The sequence below is a fragment of the Penicillium robsamsonii genome (genome assembly GCF_028829455.1).
Source record: "Penicillium robsamsonii strain IBT 29466 chromosome Unknown utg000005l_segment0_segment0, whole genome shotgun sequence".
NCBI lineage: Eukaryota > Fungi > Ascomycota > Eurotiomycetes > Eurotiales > Aspergillaceae > Penicillium > Penicillium robsamsonii.
The window spans coordinates 2,426,233-2,443,181 of NW_026643223.1; the positions used below are offsets into that span (position 1 = coordinate 2,426,233).

The 16,949-nt window shown below is 47.9% G+C and overlaps 7 protein-coding genes across 7 annotated transcripts; 5 read left to right on the forward strand and 2 right to left on the reverse strand.

Moving 5' to 3' along the window:
* Positions 1 to 109: 109 nt before the first annotated feature.
* On the forward strand, positions 110 to 1,238 carry N7447_008950 (Oxoglutarate/iron-dependent dioxygenase; the record flags this gene model as incomplete). The annotated part of the gene is made up of 4 exons (XM_057233212.1): positions 110 to 274; positions 334 to 495; positions 553 to 877; positions 928 to 1,238. Coding segments are annotated over 4 exons (963 nt in total), but the record flags the coding sequence as incomplete, so codon positions are not given.
* Positions 1,239 to 1,763: 525 nt separating this feature from the next.
* Positions 1,764 to 3,560, forward strand: N7447_008951 (Oxoglutarate/iron-dependent dioxygenase; the record flags this gene model as incomplete). Its single annotated transcript, XM_057233213.1, has 7 exons — positions 1,764 to 1,965; positions 2,020 to 2,201; positions 2,250 to 2,371; positions 2,427 to 2,655; positions 2,706 to 2,863; positions 2,922 to 3,411; positions 3,483 to 3,560. The coding sequence occupies 7 exons, from the start codon at positions 1,764 to 1,766 to the stop codon at positions 3,558 to 3,560; spliced, it is 1,461 nt and encodes a 486-aa protein (XP_057082755.1).
* Positions 3,561 to 4,584: 1,024 nt separating this feature from the next.
* On the forward strand, positions 4,585 to 6,342 carry N7447_008952 (flavin monoamine oxidase family protein; the record flags this gene model as incomplete). The annotated part of the gene is made up of 1 exon (XM_057233214.1): positions 4,585 to 6,342. One exon carries the CDS (start codon positions 4,585 to 4,587, stop codon positions 6,340 to 6,342), a length of 1,758 nt encoding a protein of 585 aa, XP_057082756.1.
* Positions 6,343 to 6,772: 430 nt separating this feature from the next.
* On the reverse strand, positions 6,773 to 8,125 carry N7447_008953 (wax synthase family protein; the record flags this gene model as incomplete). The annotated part of the gene is made up of 2 exons (XM_057233215.1): positions 6,773 to 7,301; positions 7,353 to 8,125. The coding sequence occupies 2 exons, from the start codon at positions 8,123 to 8,125 to the stop codon at positions 6,773 to 6,775; spliced, it is 1,302 nt and encodes a 433-aa protein (XP_057082757.1).
* Positions 8,126 to 8,874: 749 nt separating this feature from the next.
* On the forward strand, positions 8,875 to 10,677 carry fmaG (cytochrome P450 monooxygenase fmaG; the record flags this gene model as incomplete). The annotated part of the gene is made up of 7 exons (XM_057233216.1): positions 8,875 to 8,941; positions 8,998 to 9,130; positions 9,190 to 9,381; positions 9,444 to 9,595; positions 9,651 to 9,898; positions 9,947 to 10,218; positions 10,287 to 10,677. 7 exons carry the CDS (start codon positions 8,875 to 8,877, stop codon positions 10,675 to 10,677), a joined length of 1,455 nt encoding a protein of 484 aa, XP_057082758.1.
* Positions 10,678 to 10,837: 160 nt separating this feature from the next.
* Positions 10,838 to 12,510, reverse strand: N7447_008955 (FMN-dependent alpha-hydroxy acid dehydrogenase; the record flags this gene model as incomplete). Its single annotated transcript, XM_057233217.1, has 5 exons — positions 10,838 to 10,983; positions 11,043 to 11,278; positions 11,333 to 11,763; positions 11,814 to 12,328; positions 12,378 to 12,510. The coding sequence occupies 5 exons, from the start codon at positions 12,508 to 12,510 to the stop codon at positions 10,838 to 10,840; spliced, it is 1,461 nt and encodes a 486-aa protein (XP_057082759.1).
* Positions 12,511 to 13,093: 583 nt separating this feature from the next.
* Positions 13,094 to 16,612, forward strand: N7447_008956 (putative MFS transporter; the record flags this gene model as incomplete). The annotated part of the gene is made up of 4 exons (XM_057233218.1): positions 13,094 to 13,308; positions 13,358 to 13,741; positions 15,588 to 15,746; positions 15,805 to 16,612. 4 exons carry the CDS (start codon positions 13,094 to 13,096, stop codon positions 16,610 to 16,612), a joined length of 1,566 nt encoding a protein of 521 aa, XP_057082760.1.
* Positions 16,613 to 16,949: the final 337 nt, after the last annotated feature.

Below are 16,949 nucleotides of genomic sequence, written 5' to 3' on the forward strand. Positions count from 1 at the left end.
TTTAGACCAATCTGAAATACCTTGAAAAGGCATTTCCTACTTAACATCTACTAGAAGCCTAGCTTTTGGACTTCAGCCATTTTTGGAACATTCCTTACAATATATAGTTCGATCAGACATGTTTGAGCAACTTGACTTTTCGCGATTTCACAGCGGGAGCGACGAGCGTGACCAGTTCTGTCGTGAGTTGGTCGCCGGGTTGAGCAAGTCAGGCTGGGTACGGCTAGTCAATCATGGTGTCCCTCCAGAAAGCATCGACCGAGCATTTGAAATGGTACGAACATTCCCTCGAATTTTGGCCAAAAGCCTTCTCACTCATCGCAGCCTCTCTAGAGTCGCAAATTCTTCGATCTCCCATTGGAGCAGAAGCTGAAATCGCCTCATCCTCCCACGGCTCACCCCCATCGGGGCTTCAGTCCCGTTGGCCTGGAGAACATATCAACTGTGTCTAATTATTGTTCCCCGGCCACACAACCCTTACTTAGGGACATGAAGGTATACCTTTCACAAATCGTTGTAAATCTGTCTTTGCATATCTAACCAGTTCATCAGGAATCTTATGACATTGGATCGGAACAAGATCCGCTGTACTCCAATATTTGGCCCCCACCAGGAGTCCACGATGGCTTTCAAACGACAATGAACTCATTCTTCGATGTCTGTTACGAGGCTGAGTTGATCATGCTGGATGCTATTTCGATTGGCTTGGGGTTGAACATTGACTGTCTACGCAAGCTCCACACAAATACCAACGAGCTGCGTCTTACACATTACCCCGAAGTGGATCTGGGGGACTTCGCCAATGCCACCCGCATTGCGGCGCACACAGACTTTGGCACGATTACTTTATTGTTCCAAGACAATGTTGGAGGCCTGGGTAAGCAATACTACCTTCCAAATTTGGACATTGAGCTGACAGGGTCCAAGAAATAGAACAGCCCCCTGGTAGTGGGGTTTTTGTTCCGGCCGACAATGCTGGCCCCCACGAGTGTATTGTCAATGTAGGTGATTGTCTCCAGATGTGGACAGGACTACATAGTGCCCGACACCGGGTGCACCTGACAAAACGGGAGAACCAGGGTAATATGGTCCCAGAACGCTTCTCTATTGCGTATTTCGCAAAGCCTGATCGTGCGGCCCTTCTCCGTCCACTGCTGGATTCGCTAGACAAGCCAGTGCAAAAGTTTATGACAGCCAATGAGTTTCAGCACATGCGCATTGAGGGTACGTACGCCTAATAGTTTAGCTGCATCCACACATCTTGGCTTGTCAAAAGCATATGGCTTTCAATAAACAACAAATGTAGCGTGAAATATCGCATGTGCACTTTCAAATTGATGGATCCCGACCTTGATCGGCTATAACTCCGCACAATGTACTCCGTAGGTTCGACTTCGACCAATCTAAATAAAACGTCGCGATAGGTGTGTCCTGGTATACACTTTCATCACAGACAGTGGGGTTTTAGCTGATTTCCTGCAGGATCCTTAGCGGGCTAGATATTCCGACGGGGGTCCGGCTCGCCTTTGCTTGGCGTGCAAGTCGCAGCACGTCCCCTCCATTATCTGCAGGGTTCCATCTGCACGCAGTGAATTCAAGAAATTCAGGTTACGGGATCATAGAGCTGATGCTAATCCCAGCAGGGGACCTCAATGGGCGCAAGTAGTTTAACCATGGATTTTCAGCCAGCTTCATCCACCATCCCATCTATGTTGTACAAAATCACATTAGGAGTTGATCATCGGTCCCACTCCATCTTCAATATGGACTGGTTAAAAATGTGCTGCAGCATCCTGCTGTTTTGCTTGGCTGGGGCCATTGGTTTCCTGTTGCGGCGAGTGTATTTCCATCCGTTGTCAGAATTTCCAGGCCCGAAGCTAGTCGCTGCTTCCAGCTTCCAGCATTTTTACGCCGTGTGGACAGGGCGGGAAAAGACCTGGTACCAAGATCTACACCGCAAATATGGTCTGTAATACGGTCACGTCCAATCTCGCTTGCTATAGTCTAATTGATAAACAGGCCCGGTCGTTCGCTGTGGTCCCAATCACCTGACGTTCAATGATTTGGATCTGATTCCTGTGGTGTATCATCGCCAGAGTGATAAAACAGACTATCCCCAGGACTTTACCTGTCCGGGTGCAGCCACAAACAAGGCCGGCTATCTTGAATATGCCGCGGCCAAACGGCAGTTTGGACAAGCTGTGAGCCATGCATTGTTGCTCTCCGAAACTAGTAACTGACCCGTACAGTTTTCGGCATCGCGGGTGCAGTTGTTTGAGGGCCTAGTGGATGAAACTCTTATCAAGTGGGTTTCCATTCTCAATGAGGAAACTAACACAAACCCCTCCGTAGACTGGGGCGCCTGGGTCAAGTAAGTGTCCTGTATTGAAATAGGAAATGTTGAACTGGGAACTAACTAGGCTCAGATATTTCTCATTCGATATCTATGTGCCAATGAGTGTGGGAGAGAGCTTCGGCTTCTTAGACCACAAGTCCGATGTGCGCAATATGTTGCAAAGCAGTTATCGCATTTTCCGGTACTGGACGTTAAGTCGATATCGCCCCATCGCTTGGCTAGCCGCCCATACTTCTTTGGGCCGCCGTTTGTTTGTCAGTGGCCGCGATGACCCAACGGGGATGGGAATGTGGACTAAGGTAAGTGCCGTTTTGATTTTTCATGACTAGCAGCTCAGAGCCTTGTCTAGGAAGTGCATGATATCACTCAAAAACGCATTGAAGCCTCCATAACGGAGGAAAAGCCACGCTGGGAACACTCCATGTTGGATCAATGGCTGGCAGCCAAATCTGCGGCAGGCGAAGGCATTCCCCTATCGGATATCGAGGATCAGCTAGTTTCTGATGTGTAAACCCTCCCAAACCATATATACTCCTTTCAATACATACTAATTCTATTCACACAGACTAGGTGGTCCCTACGCACTCGCCACTACGATTAGCCATCTGGTGACTACGATGGCCAAACATCCCCAGGCCGTTCGGCGAGCCCACCAAGAGATTGATAACGCTTTTACCCAGCAGACTCTCTCCAGTCCCTCGCCCACCTACACAGAATGTTGTGCTCTCCCTTTTATTGATGCCTGTGTCCGGGAGGCCATGCGCATTACAGCGACTGCCTCTCCTAGATGGCGCTGTTCGCCAGACAGGCCACTGCGCCTCTTAGACCGGGACGTCCCTCCGGGCACTGCGGTGGCTACAAGTCCCTTCACCATCTCCACCCATCCCGATCTGTACGGCCACAATGCGGAAGAGTTCGTTCCCGAGCGGTGGCTGGAGGCGTCGGAAGAGCAGTTGCGAGTATGGCATGCATATGATGCGCACTGGGGATTTGGCTATCGCAAGTGTCCCGGGCGACACATAGGTGTCTTGGTTCTATATAAGACCTTGGTTATGGTAAGTGTTCTAAGGAGCTTGATACTCTCTATTCCGTGGAGTTCTGCAGCTGAGACTCTAGTTCAAAACAGATCCTACGCAATTTTGATATCAAAGAGGGGGCTTCAGGCTCGTCTTCCCTGCTGCTGATGCTGCCAAGGAAGCTTTGATCCAACAACCCCAGACGATGTCAAGACAGGGGTATACGACATAGAAACCTTAAGGACTAAGGGCTAGGATCTATAGGGTCTATGCGGACCGAAAATACTTTTACTAAATCTCCTTTTTCAGCAGTAATTCAACGCTAACTGAGATAGGTAAATGAGGTTCACACGCTTAATACAACTTTGATTACTCCACACGTACTAGTGAGGTATGCACGAAAGTGGATTGTCTCGCCTGAGCAGACTGCGCTGTGAAAGTATGTGTCGAGGTATCTAAACCCACAGGCCTTTTTCTAGAACGTACTTTAATTTAGAATATAGTTTTAGAGCAATTGAGTATTGGACAAAAATCCTGCTTCCATTCCTTTTTCTTTGGACAGATAGTAGAAACCAACTCGATTCCATAATCTTGATATGGGCTCATTATAGACCTTCATCTCTGGGATTATCCAAATTATTAAATAAGAGCCCTAAATATCGGGCCATTAAAAAAGAACCAACTTATCCCGAACTTTCAAGGTATGCAATGATGTGCGCTGTTACATCCGAATTCTCTCATCATTTAGTTTCATGCATGTTTCCGCCAGTTGCAACCATTCACATCTGGGCATGAAGGCTGCTTATGCTCAACCCGTGCCCAGCCAGCCCCCGCGATACGGTACTATGCACTCACTCGGTACAATTCATTGAATTTACATGGGCTTTTCTGAGCCTCCACGGGAGATAATCTCAATGCAGATGGCTTTTCCCCTCTGTGTCTACCCCTCCCACCGGGTAGGTGGGTGCATCCCCATTGATCACATCATCGACATTGGTCGCCTAAGTGTTATTGGCAATACAGAGTAGTCCGTAGATAAATTGCATTCGGTATGGGTTTCTTGTAATTGATGGGAATGAAACACGCCCCCAAAACGACAGGTCGTTTTTAGCATACTCCGTACTCCGTACAGCGGACAGATTTCCATATACCTTTGCCAACTTTGCTTTGCAGCTCATTTGCACTGGTCCGTCTTCCTCTTTGGGCTTCATCATGCAGCTCCAGCTTCCGTATCGTGATTTGTTCTCGAGTCCATCTATACAGGTTTCTCTATGTCAAGATCCTCTGAAACACCTGGGTGTCCATTCGATTGAATACCCATGTTGGTCAGGCTGTTCAATATGCGGTCCCGGTAGTCCTGGGGTGACTCGGACCGAGAAAATACTCCCTTCCGTTGTCACGAGCCACCGAGAGGAAAGCTCAGACCCTCCCTTAGACAATAATACCAAAGTATGCATTATCGGGGCCGGAATTGCAGGTCTGTATATCGCGCTGGTTTTGCAAGATCTCGAGATCCCAAATCTTTCCTGGGATATCCTCGAGGCCAACCGGGATCGCATTGGCGGCCGCATTTATACCCATCGCTTCTCTGAAGCTCACAATGACTACTATGACGTGGGTGCAATGCGGTTTCCGGATATACCCATCATGTCTCGGGTATTTGATCTCTTTCGCCGAATGGAAGTGCCGTTGAAGGAATTCCATATGCGAGAGAGAAACACGAGCACGAAGAGCTATGATATCTCCAAGACCGAAGATAGCACATCTGCCAATCTTCTCAGTCGGTCTTTCGGTCCGTATAAAAAGGTCATGCAAAAGGACTTTGTGCAGGGGTTTCAACTCCTGATGCAAGCCGATGCAATGAGCACCCGCGAATACCTCCGAGGCAGCCACAAGTCAGACTTCACGACAATCCAGTCAGCCGAGAGTGACACGACCGGCACGGGCATGTTTGACCAAGCTTTTTCAGAGAGCGTCATAGACTCTTTTGATCTCGATCAACCCGCGACAGGGCCAGGGGATAGTGGGCAAAGCATGAAATGGTATTCTGTGGACGGCGGCTCTTCGGTGGTGATTGAGCGAATGTGCCATCAAATCAACAGGAACAGCACTATCGAGCTAGGGAAGCAAGTTCGTCGCATTGCCATCAACAGTAGCGCCGAACTTTCGGTATCGTGTGCGGGCGAGGAAAAAGCTCGCGATGGGTACGCCACGGTGTTCAGCACTACCCCACTGGCATGTCTGCAGCGCATTGACACTGGGTCACTCCAACTTGATCCTATTCAAGAGGAAGCTATCCGGTGTTTGCGGTATGAAGACTCTACTAAGGTGGGTATCAAGTTTGCATACCCATGGTGGATCGTAGAGTGCGGGCTTCGAGGGGGCGGTAGTGCCTCGTCAACCCTCCCCTCACGGACCTGCGTCTACCCATCACATATCGACGAGGAAAGCTGGGACCAGCCAGCCGTGTTGCTGGCGTCGTATACCTGGGGCCAAGATGCCACTCGCATGGGGGCTCTGATCAACCCGTCCTCTGCCAACTCTGATGGGGGAGAGGACGGGGAGAATGATCTGCTGGATCTTGTCCTCCGCGATCTCGCCCAACAACATCAACAGCATGGAATCACGTATGAAAAGCTGCAAAACTTATACCGGGATCATCACGCCTTCTGCTGGGGCAATTCGCGCTTTTCATCGGGGGCCTTTGCGCTCTTTGGCCCGGGGCAATTCACCAATCTCTATCCTGCCTTGTCTCTCCCGGCAGCCGATGGCAAGTTCCATATTGTAGGGGAGGCCGCCAGTGTCCATCATGGGTGGGTGGTTGGCTCGTTGAACAGTGCATATGCGGCGGTCTATCGATTCTTGCTTCGATATGGACAGCAACGGGCCATCCAAAAGCTGAAGAATAACTGGGGGAGCGTGCATGAGTTAGATCTCGCGGGTGTTGCTCGTCTTGATGAGTTGATGTGATAGTTTTGTCAATTTCCTAGGCAATGCAAAACGGAATTTGCTCTCAACTCGGACGAGCGACACCATGAGGCAGGTCGTTACTGGAGCCAGTAACAAAAGTGAGTAAATAGTCAATTATTTGCAACGATCCGTATAGACTCGACATATGGATTGCTGAGAGTCATTAGCCAAAGTCAAAATGTTTCCATTCTCCGTATAGAATGAATACCTCGTCACATCTAGAGTTGGAGACATGAACAACCCAACATAAACAATTTGTTTATACCTACCGTTGTTGAGGTTGGTGCCTCAGGCGGTTAAGATCCATGCTTTTCTCGTTCCTTTCCTTCCCCTCTAGCTCGCCAAACTAACAGTGGAGAATGACAGCTCCAGACCGCGATCTATATCCGGCCATTGGTGTCCTTGTTCTGAGCACGAATGTTTTTGTGTCTCATATGTCGACCTCAAACATGACTGCAATGCCAACTCCACTACCCACGACGAGACCTATGAGTCCCTCCAAGCCGATATACTTGGCAATGCTGAAAGGAATCACCCGCAGATCATCATTCGTGGATTGAATCATCGGAGTAAAGTACCACGTCGAGGTGACACCAAGCCATAGCATGACCCATACCAGCCCAGCAGCTCGCGTCCACAGTGGCACGATGCCTGATGATTGCTTCGCTGTCCCTTGCTCGTTATCTGGTGTTTGTACCCGCTTCCAAATATTTTGCACACCATCCTCGATCATTATGCCCAGGACAAAGGCTAAATAGAATGGTATCGAGCCAGAACTTTCCATTGGAATGCTCTGCAGTATATCAACAATGACATGGAATATCGCAGAGACAAGAAATACAATGAAAAGGTTGGTGTATCTCTCCAGTACTGACGATCGAGTAAGATTCAAAGCATCTCGTGCGACAAAGTTACCAAGAGAAGTGAAGGGCTGGCGCATGAATTGATGCCAGAATTTTCTGAAAAATGTCAACATAATTATGCATCTTATTCAAGTAGATACCTCTTACCCCCAAAAGTTGCGCAATGTGAATGCATCAGCCATACTCCCAAAAGCTGGTGGCCAGTCTGTGGGTGAATCTAAACCGATGCCAACGAAGAAAATTGAGAGCACTCGGTATGCAAGGTCACTGATTAGACGATTTACCACAAACCAAATAGACAGATGCGTAGCTATTCGCTCTGCCCATTGCCCCACAGGCACAATCCATTCGATTTGTGAGGACACGGGCTTCTGTAGATCACGTTCCCCAGCCTGCTGAAGCGATATCGTTTGCACGATATCCAGCACCAGGCATTGCCATGCGACGATGGCTAGCTGTCGCAGCAAAAACCGACCCCGTGTTGGGACCTGCATACCCCGGTGCAGGTAATACTTTGGATGAGAGGGCACATTCTTCACCTGCCTGTGTGTATTGACAGCGCGAGTTTGAGATATTAAGCGAAAAGCTGCGACCAAGCTAGATCCAAAGTTTTGCATAGTCTTTGCGCTGCGTGAAATATCTGAGCTTGTTAGAGGATTGAGCAACAACAGGTTTGCTGCCTGTAAAGTCGCAATGACAAGTTGAGTTATGGCCTGGCACCATGTGGGACTGCCAGACGCGCCAAAGGGACGGATGAATCGGCTGGCGATCCATATCATCCCAGGAATACACAGATAGCGTAGGGGAGAGCCTTTTCGGGTGGTGATGATGAGGGCGGCAGGGACGACATTTTGAATCAGGTAGAAGCAAAAAAATTCTAATATGTTTGCACCTGTCGAGTGATACAGCCCGTACATCATGGTGTCGACCTCAAGTCTGGTGTGAGAGGTGAGATTATACGAGAGATCGGCTCGCTATGATTCAAGACCCCCCCCCCCCCCCCCACCTTCAATTTATTGGCCAGCTGACCACTTCGCTAACTGACGTTCAAAACCATCCCTGGACTTCAGGTATGGACAATCATACTCCAATCGATATTACTTATTTCCATTTAAATCGCTCAACGCGACCGTCCTCAAAGTCTAGAAAAATAATTCCCTTATAAACTGTGCTAAGCAAAGGACCATTGAATGTTAGGCTTCGTGTCCTAACCTCCAAAGTCGGAATTAGTGGCTTGGTCGAGATGATAATGCCCTTCACCATCACTCCCCATATTAAGGGTGTACGAAGTACCAATAGGATCTTAATCTACATCTCGTTATAGCGTTAGGCGGGAAAGCAAGGGATACGTACATGGGGACTCTAACCTCAAAGCCAATAGGAGAATCCTAGAAGTTCAGCCGCAGTGTTCATAGCCCTTTCCAGTGGAGCGGTAAGTACAAGTCACCAATAGTAAGATCAAATAGAAACTGGGAGAGGTGTCATATTGCTGTTATATTCCTTTTGATTTCCTCTGCCATCTTTGTTTTTTTCCTACTCACCCACGATGTTATCCACCGTTCTTTTTGGTTTGTTTTTGGTAGCCCTCTATGGTGCCAAAATATGGTTGACCCGCCAGCCGCCTCATCCGCTGCCACCGGGCCCGAAGCCGATACCAGTGCTTGGCAACATGTATGATCTACCGCCCGCGGGGACGCAAGATTGGATGCATTGGTTTAAACACAAAGAGGCTTACGGTTTGCATTCATGACTCTTGCTTCCCAAAACACACGCTGACGTCATGAATTTCCAGGTCCAGTCAGCTCTGTCACGGTGATGGGACAAACCATCGTTATATTGAATGATGCAAAGTCGGCCGTGGAAATACTAGTGAAGCGCTCCTCAATATACTCCTCGAGGCCAAGTCAGGTCTTCGTCTCCGAGATGTCAGTGCACCTGCTTGTTTAGATCTGGACATAAAGCTGACGCACTGGTAACCATGTAGGGTTGGATGGGGAAACTTCTTGGGAATGCTAAAATACTCTCCTCGACTACGCTCCTATCGCAAGGCAATGCAACCATGCATTGGATCCGAGTCGGCTGTGGCCCAGTTTAATCCGCTGCAAGAGATAGAGACCCACCGCTTCCTGTTTCGCGTCCTCGAGGATCAAACGAAGCTCGTAGAGCACATTCAAACGTGAGTACACGACCCAGTTACGTCTTTCACCTTTTAAGACCGTACATCTTACTTTTTCACAGAGAGGCTGGTGCACTCATCCTGAAAATAGCATACGGGTATACCATCGAGTCGCACAAGCGAGATCCATTGGTGGAGATTTCGAAACTGGCCCTTCATCATTTTTCCAAAGCCGGTACACCAGGTGCATGGCTGGTTGATATGATTCCAGCTCGTAGGTCCTATCTTCGCCTTGCCTCAGTTGCTGAAGTGGTATTAACGGAAAACAGTAAAACACGTCCCATCCTGGTTTCCCGGGGCAGGTTTCAAGCGCACTGCTCAGGAATGGAGGGATAATCTCATGGCTGTCGCAGAAAAGCCTTATGCATTCGTAAATCGGCAAATGGACGAAGATCGGCATCAGCCGTCCTATCTCTCTAACATGTTCAAAACAACAGGACGCCCTCCACGCGGCTCGGAAGATGAGTTTGTTGCAAGATGGACAGCTGCATCACTTTATACAGGTGGTGCCGATACCGTGAGATGCTTGACCCGTTGTTTCTGGTCGCCGACTAACTGTCTCTAGACTGTGTGTGCGGTGGAAGACTTCTTTCTTGCAATGACACTATATCCTGAGGTCCAACGCAAAGCGCAAGATGAGATCGATCGGGTTTTGGGGCCTTGCCAACTTCCAAGATCCGGCGATCGCTCTCGTTTGCCATATGTCAATGCTCTGGTGAAGGAAGTTTTGCGATGGCATCCGGTAGCACCTATGGGTATTCCCCATGCGTCAAGTGAAGATGATATCTTCGGAGGATATTATATCCCAAAAGGTTCATTGATTTTGCCTAACATCTGGTGAGTCCGAGTCCCAACTAATCACCTTACTCCCATAATTTATGGCGGTCTACTGACACCTACCAAAGGGCTATGACACATGATCCTACTGTTTATCATGATCCCATGGTATTCAAACCAGAGCGCTTTTTGGGGATTGATGGACGAGAGCCCGAGTTCGATCCTCATGATCTTGTATTTGGATTTGGGCGTCGCATGTGTCCTGCGCGTATTTTGGCTGACAAGACCTTGTATTTGAATGCAGCGCAGTCGCTTGCGGTCTTCAATATCAGCAAAGCCGTCCAAGACGGCAAGGAAGTTGATGTCCAACCAACATTCCAGCCTGGAGTCAGCAGTCATCCCGTACCATGGAAATTCCACATCGAACCTCGCAGCGCGGCTCATGAATCCCTCATTCGTTCCGTGGAAGAGAAACATCCATGGGAGGCGAGCAATGCGCCGGATTTAGCGGGTATATAATCATCATTTTATTTGTAATGCGCATAATTGTTTTGCGTCCGTCTGCTTGGTATACGGCGTTTCTCTTGTCAGCTCTCTTGGCTCCACTACATGATATTATTTTGAGGATCAAGATGCCGCCCTCTTCGCCGCGATGTATTCCTACAATACCCAATCATGTTTATAGCTTGTGTTCTGGTCGAGCATTGGAATTTTTGACTGTAACCAGATGATCAATGTCCTTTGTGTTCAGCAACCCCGGATGTGCCTGTGAAACATTAATGATTCCAATAAGTTTCATAGCAGTTTCCAGTTCGCTTTGTAAAACTAAGAAATTAGTTAGAAAATCGAGATAGGCACAACGCTCGGGAAACTCTTGGACATACTATCAATCAAATGGACTATACCTTCTTCGCCGTAGTTGAGTGCATATAGAAACGGACGCCCAATAAGTACACCCTTGGCCCCTAGGCAAAGGGCCTTGAGAATATCCGTTCCACGAGTTATCCCCCCGTCAATGTATACTTCAGTCTGTTGGAAAATAGCCGGATCGTGATAATGCAGCTCCAGCAGGGTTAAAAGTGCCGGCGGCGAAGTGTCCAGGTTTCTACCTCCGTGGTTGCTGAGGTAGCATCCTGTCAGAATCTAAACCCATAGGAATTGAATGTAAACTTACCTCAGTACAATGCCCTGAACCCCTAGTTGAGCGGCAGTCTGGGCATCCTCGACACACTGGATCCCCTTCAGCATCACCTTGCCTTTCCAGACTTTCTTCAGCCATGGTATATCGCCCCAATTCAGCGAGCTATCAATAAAACCTCCGGTTGTTCTGGTAAGTCCACTTCCCGAGTTATCATTTCTGGCCGTTGTGCCAGTCATGGGCATTGAGATGACTTGCTCGGTTCGCACACGTTCATCTGCCTCTCGTTTTCCAGGGACAGGTGCATCTATCGTCACCATAATCACGCGAATTCCCGCGGCCCAAACCCTTTTAAGAAGTAATTCAGTCACCGACCGATCTTTGTGAACGTATAACTGGAAGAAGAAATTTGCCTTTGGGGCTGCTGAGACAATATCTTCCAATGGGTACGACGCAGTGGTCGCGATCTGTCGTCGAGTTATTAGTTGTATTTGTGTTGTACAGGCGAGCAACATACACAGTGGATTATGTTCCTGGCTGCTGCTGCCCTTGCAAGGCCTTTTTCTCCTGTCTCGTGAGCGAGCTTAGCCATCGCAGCAGGTGCGACCATGATAGGCGAAGAAGTTTCGATGCCTTGAAACTGGCATCGGGTATCCAGATTTGTTACATCTCGCATCAATCGAGGTCGGAACCATATTCTACTGTAAAACGACTGGTTCGCTTCTTTTGAGATGAGGTCATTGGCCGCAGATGAATAGAATGCCCATGCCTTCTTCGAGAGGGTCCCTTGTGCGACTCTCTCAAAATCACGAGTGCTGAGTATGCTAGACAGAGGCGGTTTGGAGAACTCCGAAGCCTTTAGTGTAGGTTTCATTGGCAAGTCACTGGAACGCTGTCGCCATGCATCATCGATACTGTTGGGATCAAGATCCCCCATGTGTTTAGATGAGGGAAGAGTGCTCTCAATCAGGCCAGCGCTGTGGACCTGGTAAAATGCATATGTTGCATCATAACCCGCGAATTGAAGAATTGCTATATTGAGTCAGTCTAGTGACCTCCAGTCCTATTTACAATGACATACCGTTGGCACCGCCTGGGTGAACGCTTACAAATTGCGTGAGATCCCATACTTTATTTCCCACCACTATCCAGCAGTCATCTGCCTTGCAGTGTTTGCTCACCTCTTGCCCGGAAAGTAAATGTCCTGCAACCATTTTGGTGTGGGGAATGTCAAGAACCTCAAGATTGACTGCGCTTCAACGGGGATTCAACAATAACATGGATATCTGAGAGTATGCGTTGGAAGCGAATAATCGCCATCAAGGTGCATCTTGACTCGGAAACGGTGGTTTCCCACTAGGAGTGTCGGAGGTAACTATGAATTTTATGAGTGAGCTTGTCGCAGGGAATGAAGCCACCCCTGCATAGGCCTTTTCCGGAAACCTCCATTTAGCACCTTTGCATTTGTTTCCCAGCATACCTAGCATCACCCGCACATAGAGACTGGATCTAACCCCTAACTCCCATAATAAACAGACCAAGGCCCATTGTCTAACATGATTTGAGTTATCAAGTGAGACATTTCACTACGCCAAGTCTTAAGAAAAATACTGCAAAACAAAAGCAAAATGGCCAGAGCGCAAAGTTGTCCAATGAGCCTCGGTCAGGCAAGGGGCATAGTGGACCAAAATGTGATTGGGTAAATTACAATAGTTGAGCTAACTAGTTATTCAACTTTATTTACTTTGTGAAAAAAAAAACCCTTTTTTGAAATGTTAGAAACCTCAACATTCAATGATGCGACAAGGTCGTCTGTCAGAATATGAAGGCTTGAATGATCTTCGTGTCCCTGAGGATCAGCCGCTTCTAGGGTTCCACTCGGAAAATGGACTTCCCATCCTAATTTGCACTGCCTCGGTATTGTTCATTGCCAGTGCAGTTAACAGCCTAGTCACTCTCAATATCACACAATTTTCATCTGAATTCGATTTGGACCCCGGTGTTGAAATATGGTGAGAGATATCTTCTCTGGTTACACTGCCAAAGCTCACAACTCGACAGGCCAATGTCAATGTACTATCTTGCTCAAGGCTGCACATTCTTGCTGGCAGGATCTTTAACAGATCTCCTAGGCAGCAGGAGAGCATTTTTATCCGGATGCTTTCTACAGACTGTTTGCCATCTAGCTAGCGGCTTGGCTCGGACCGGCGCACAGCTTATTGCTGTCAGAATTGTGTCCGGGGTGGCTTACCCAATTTGTTTCATTTCGGCAATGGGCATTCATAGCGAGAATCTCCCCATTGGCGAATTACGCAATTTGGCATTTTCCTGTACGAGTGCAAGTCAATATATTGGCTCTGGGGTGGGCATCATCCTGAGTGGAGTACTCTCGGAGACTACTGATTGGCGATGGGGCTTTCACTGCGCCGCAATTTTGAGTCTACAGTCAAACCTCCATATAACGAACCTCTATATTACGAATTCCTCTATATAACGGATTAAAAATTTTCCCAAAATTGATTTCCCATATATATAACGAATAACCTCCTTTCTACGAACTTCGTTAATTCTCGCCACCCCCCCATACTAAAATCCGTTATACCCAGCCGACCTGGCCTGTGCGCACCTCACTTTGTCATCGTTTCCGAGATTCAATATGCCTCGCCGTGTAGCAATTTCTATCGAGCAAAAGCAAGCCCTACGAGCGCACCGGCGCGCCTTTCCTACCTTTCCAAACATCGAGCTTAAGCGCTGGTTCGAAGCCAAATACCAGCAGGTTATCTCAGCATCCTCGGTCTCCGAAATCCTCTCTGCGAAATATACCCACCTTGACAACCCAATCAATCGTACCCAGAGCCAGAAACGCTTCCGACAGGAGTTCTGGCCAGAGCTCGAAGACGCCCTCTTCCAGTGGATCCAACGTGCAGAGGCTACAATCACTATTTCGTCATATACGATCCGCGAGAAAGCCGAGTTTTTCTGGATGAATATACCCCAATACCAAGGGCTACCAATGCCTTCATTTAGCAATGGCTGGCTTCAAGGATTTCAATCCCGCCGAGGGATCGCGCACCGTATACAACATGGCGAGCTAAATAGCTCAGTCTCAGCACCCGCTGAAATGCAGTCTATCCGACAAGCTATCGCCCACTACGAACCAAGGGATATATATAACTGCGATGAGACTGGGCTTCTTTGGAAGCTAACCCCGGATCGTAGTCTATCTACACGTACAATCCCAGGCCGGAAGCGGGAGAAAGCCCGGGTTACAATCCATCTTTGTTGTAATATGGATGGCTCCGATAAAGTGCCTCTCTGGTTTATTGGACAAGCTCAGAAACCCCACGCCTTCCGTCGTACCAATATCAATATCCAGAACCTCGGGGTTTATTGGCGTGCTAATAAGAAGGCCTGGATGGTGAGCTCAATTATGGAAGAATGGCTTCGGTGGTTTGATCTTCGGATGGCTGGCCGTAAGGTTGTTCTTTTATTAGACAATTTTTCGGCCCATATATGCGCAGTCAATAAGATCAATTCAACCTTACCGTTACAAAATACCCTGATTATCTGGCTTCCGCCAAATTCAACTAGCGAATATCAACCGCTTGATCAGGGTATTATTCGTACGTGGAAGCACTATTGGCGAAGAGACTGGGTGCGGTATATGCTTCATGAATATGAAGCTGGACGGGACCCGTTATCTACAGTTGATATACTCCAAGCGATCCGGTGGGGTATTGCTGCGTGGGAGTTTCATTTGAAGATTACTACCATTAGTAATTGTTTCAATAAAGGATTATCACTTCGTGGTGCTGAGATTCCTATACAAGCCGAGGATACTACGATCTTAGATATTGAGGCTGGTTTACAAAGGCTCTCATTTATCTCTGCTATCGAGAACCCTATGGATATTCAGCACTTTCTTAATCCTGAAGAGGAGATTGTTACCGATAGCTCCGAGTCTATTGACCTACAAATCCTCGCTCAATTCCAGGCGCCTGATGATGAAGAGGAAGAAGAGGATCCTGAGGTTATGCCTAAAGTGTCATCGGCTAGTGCACTTGAAGCCGTGCAACTGCTACAGCTCTATCAGGAGCAACAGGAGGAGGGTGATATTAAGCTAATTCATACTCTGAATAAGCTTAGGATGGAGATCCAGGGGGGCATCGCCCAGAATCGCCAGCAGGGAGACATTCGTTCATATTTTAGTATTTAATATATGGTGTATTCTATATAACGGATCCCTGGTTATAACGAATAATTTCATTCCCAAAATTAATTCGTTATATAGAGGTTTGACTGTATTTGGGTTCCTCCTCTCAATTTGGACGATTCCCCGACATGCAGATGAACCAAAATATATCCCATGGACAGAGTTGATTAAAGATATCGATTGGTCTGGGACTCTACTGGCTAGTTCATTGATGGCCCTCCTGGTCTCTGCCTTGGCGTGCGTATCCCCAGCCCAAAGACGGTCTATATCTTTTGCATGCTGATCAAATAACCAGTGTCATCACAAACAATGTGGGTAACATTGGGAAATCGTGTCTCTTCGTTCCTCTTGCTCTTGGTTGGATCCTCCTTATTGCTTTCCTGTTCTGGCAGGATTGCTGGGAAAGAGACAGCATGCAGCGCATTCAGAATTCTCTTTGGACAAATCGCCATTTCCTTTCCATCGGTCTAGTTATTTTCTTCGTCTATGCGTCCTCTCACTCTACTTCGCAACTCATGATCTTCGTATTCCAACGAGCACAGGGGCTTTCGGTTCTACAATCATCTTGGCAATACTTGGCAACCCCAATCGCCGGCGCGCTGAGCAGTCTTCTCACTGGACGTTTCTTATCTCGCGTTGAAGCCACCCAGATTCTCGTCGGTGCTATAGTGCTCTCTAATCTCTCTCCACTCATGATGGCTACCTTCAGCCCAGCTTGGCCTTACTGGAAATGTGCAATGCCCGCCGTTTTCTTAAATTCGGTGGCGTCAAATTCAGTTATCCCAATTGCCACATTCATAGTCGCCGGGTACTTTCCTTCAGAGACTCAGGGGTTTGCAATGGGAGTGCTATGCACTGTGGCAATGATTGGAGCCTCCGTGGGCATGACACTGACAGCACTTATTTCAAACGATATCAGTACGCAGCTACTTAAAACCCCCGATCAGAGCACTTCTTTCCACGAATCTCCAGAGACATGGATGGGCGGCTATCGGGCTTCATTCTGGTTCTTGTTCTCACTGAACTTGGCCGGCTTAGCCGTCACTTTTGGCTGCTTGCGAAAACTTGGATACTTGGGTCGTAAATTAGATACCGGCTATTAATTTGTTCATTTCCTGACTTATCCGAGTTCCATGTTCCCATCACTATGGGAGTAAGTACTCTCATTGATTACAGGATGTCTAATGGTACACAAGCCGGAAATTAGGTCCAGGCCGTTGAGAGATTGGCCAAGAAGATGACAATTGGCTACTCTCTTTCCTATTGAATATTAATATCCCTGTTTTTCCGCTTCATCCGCCTCTGAGTAACCATACATCGGCTAGTATTCATAGAATGCGACAACGCAATCTTATAAGAGAGGGATATGTAGAGACTTATAAACTGGCCAGGAACAACCTATTTGATATTTGGGTACATGCCAAACTTGGGCGAAAAAGT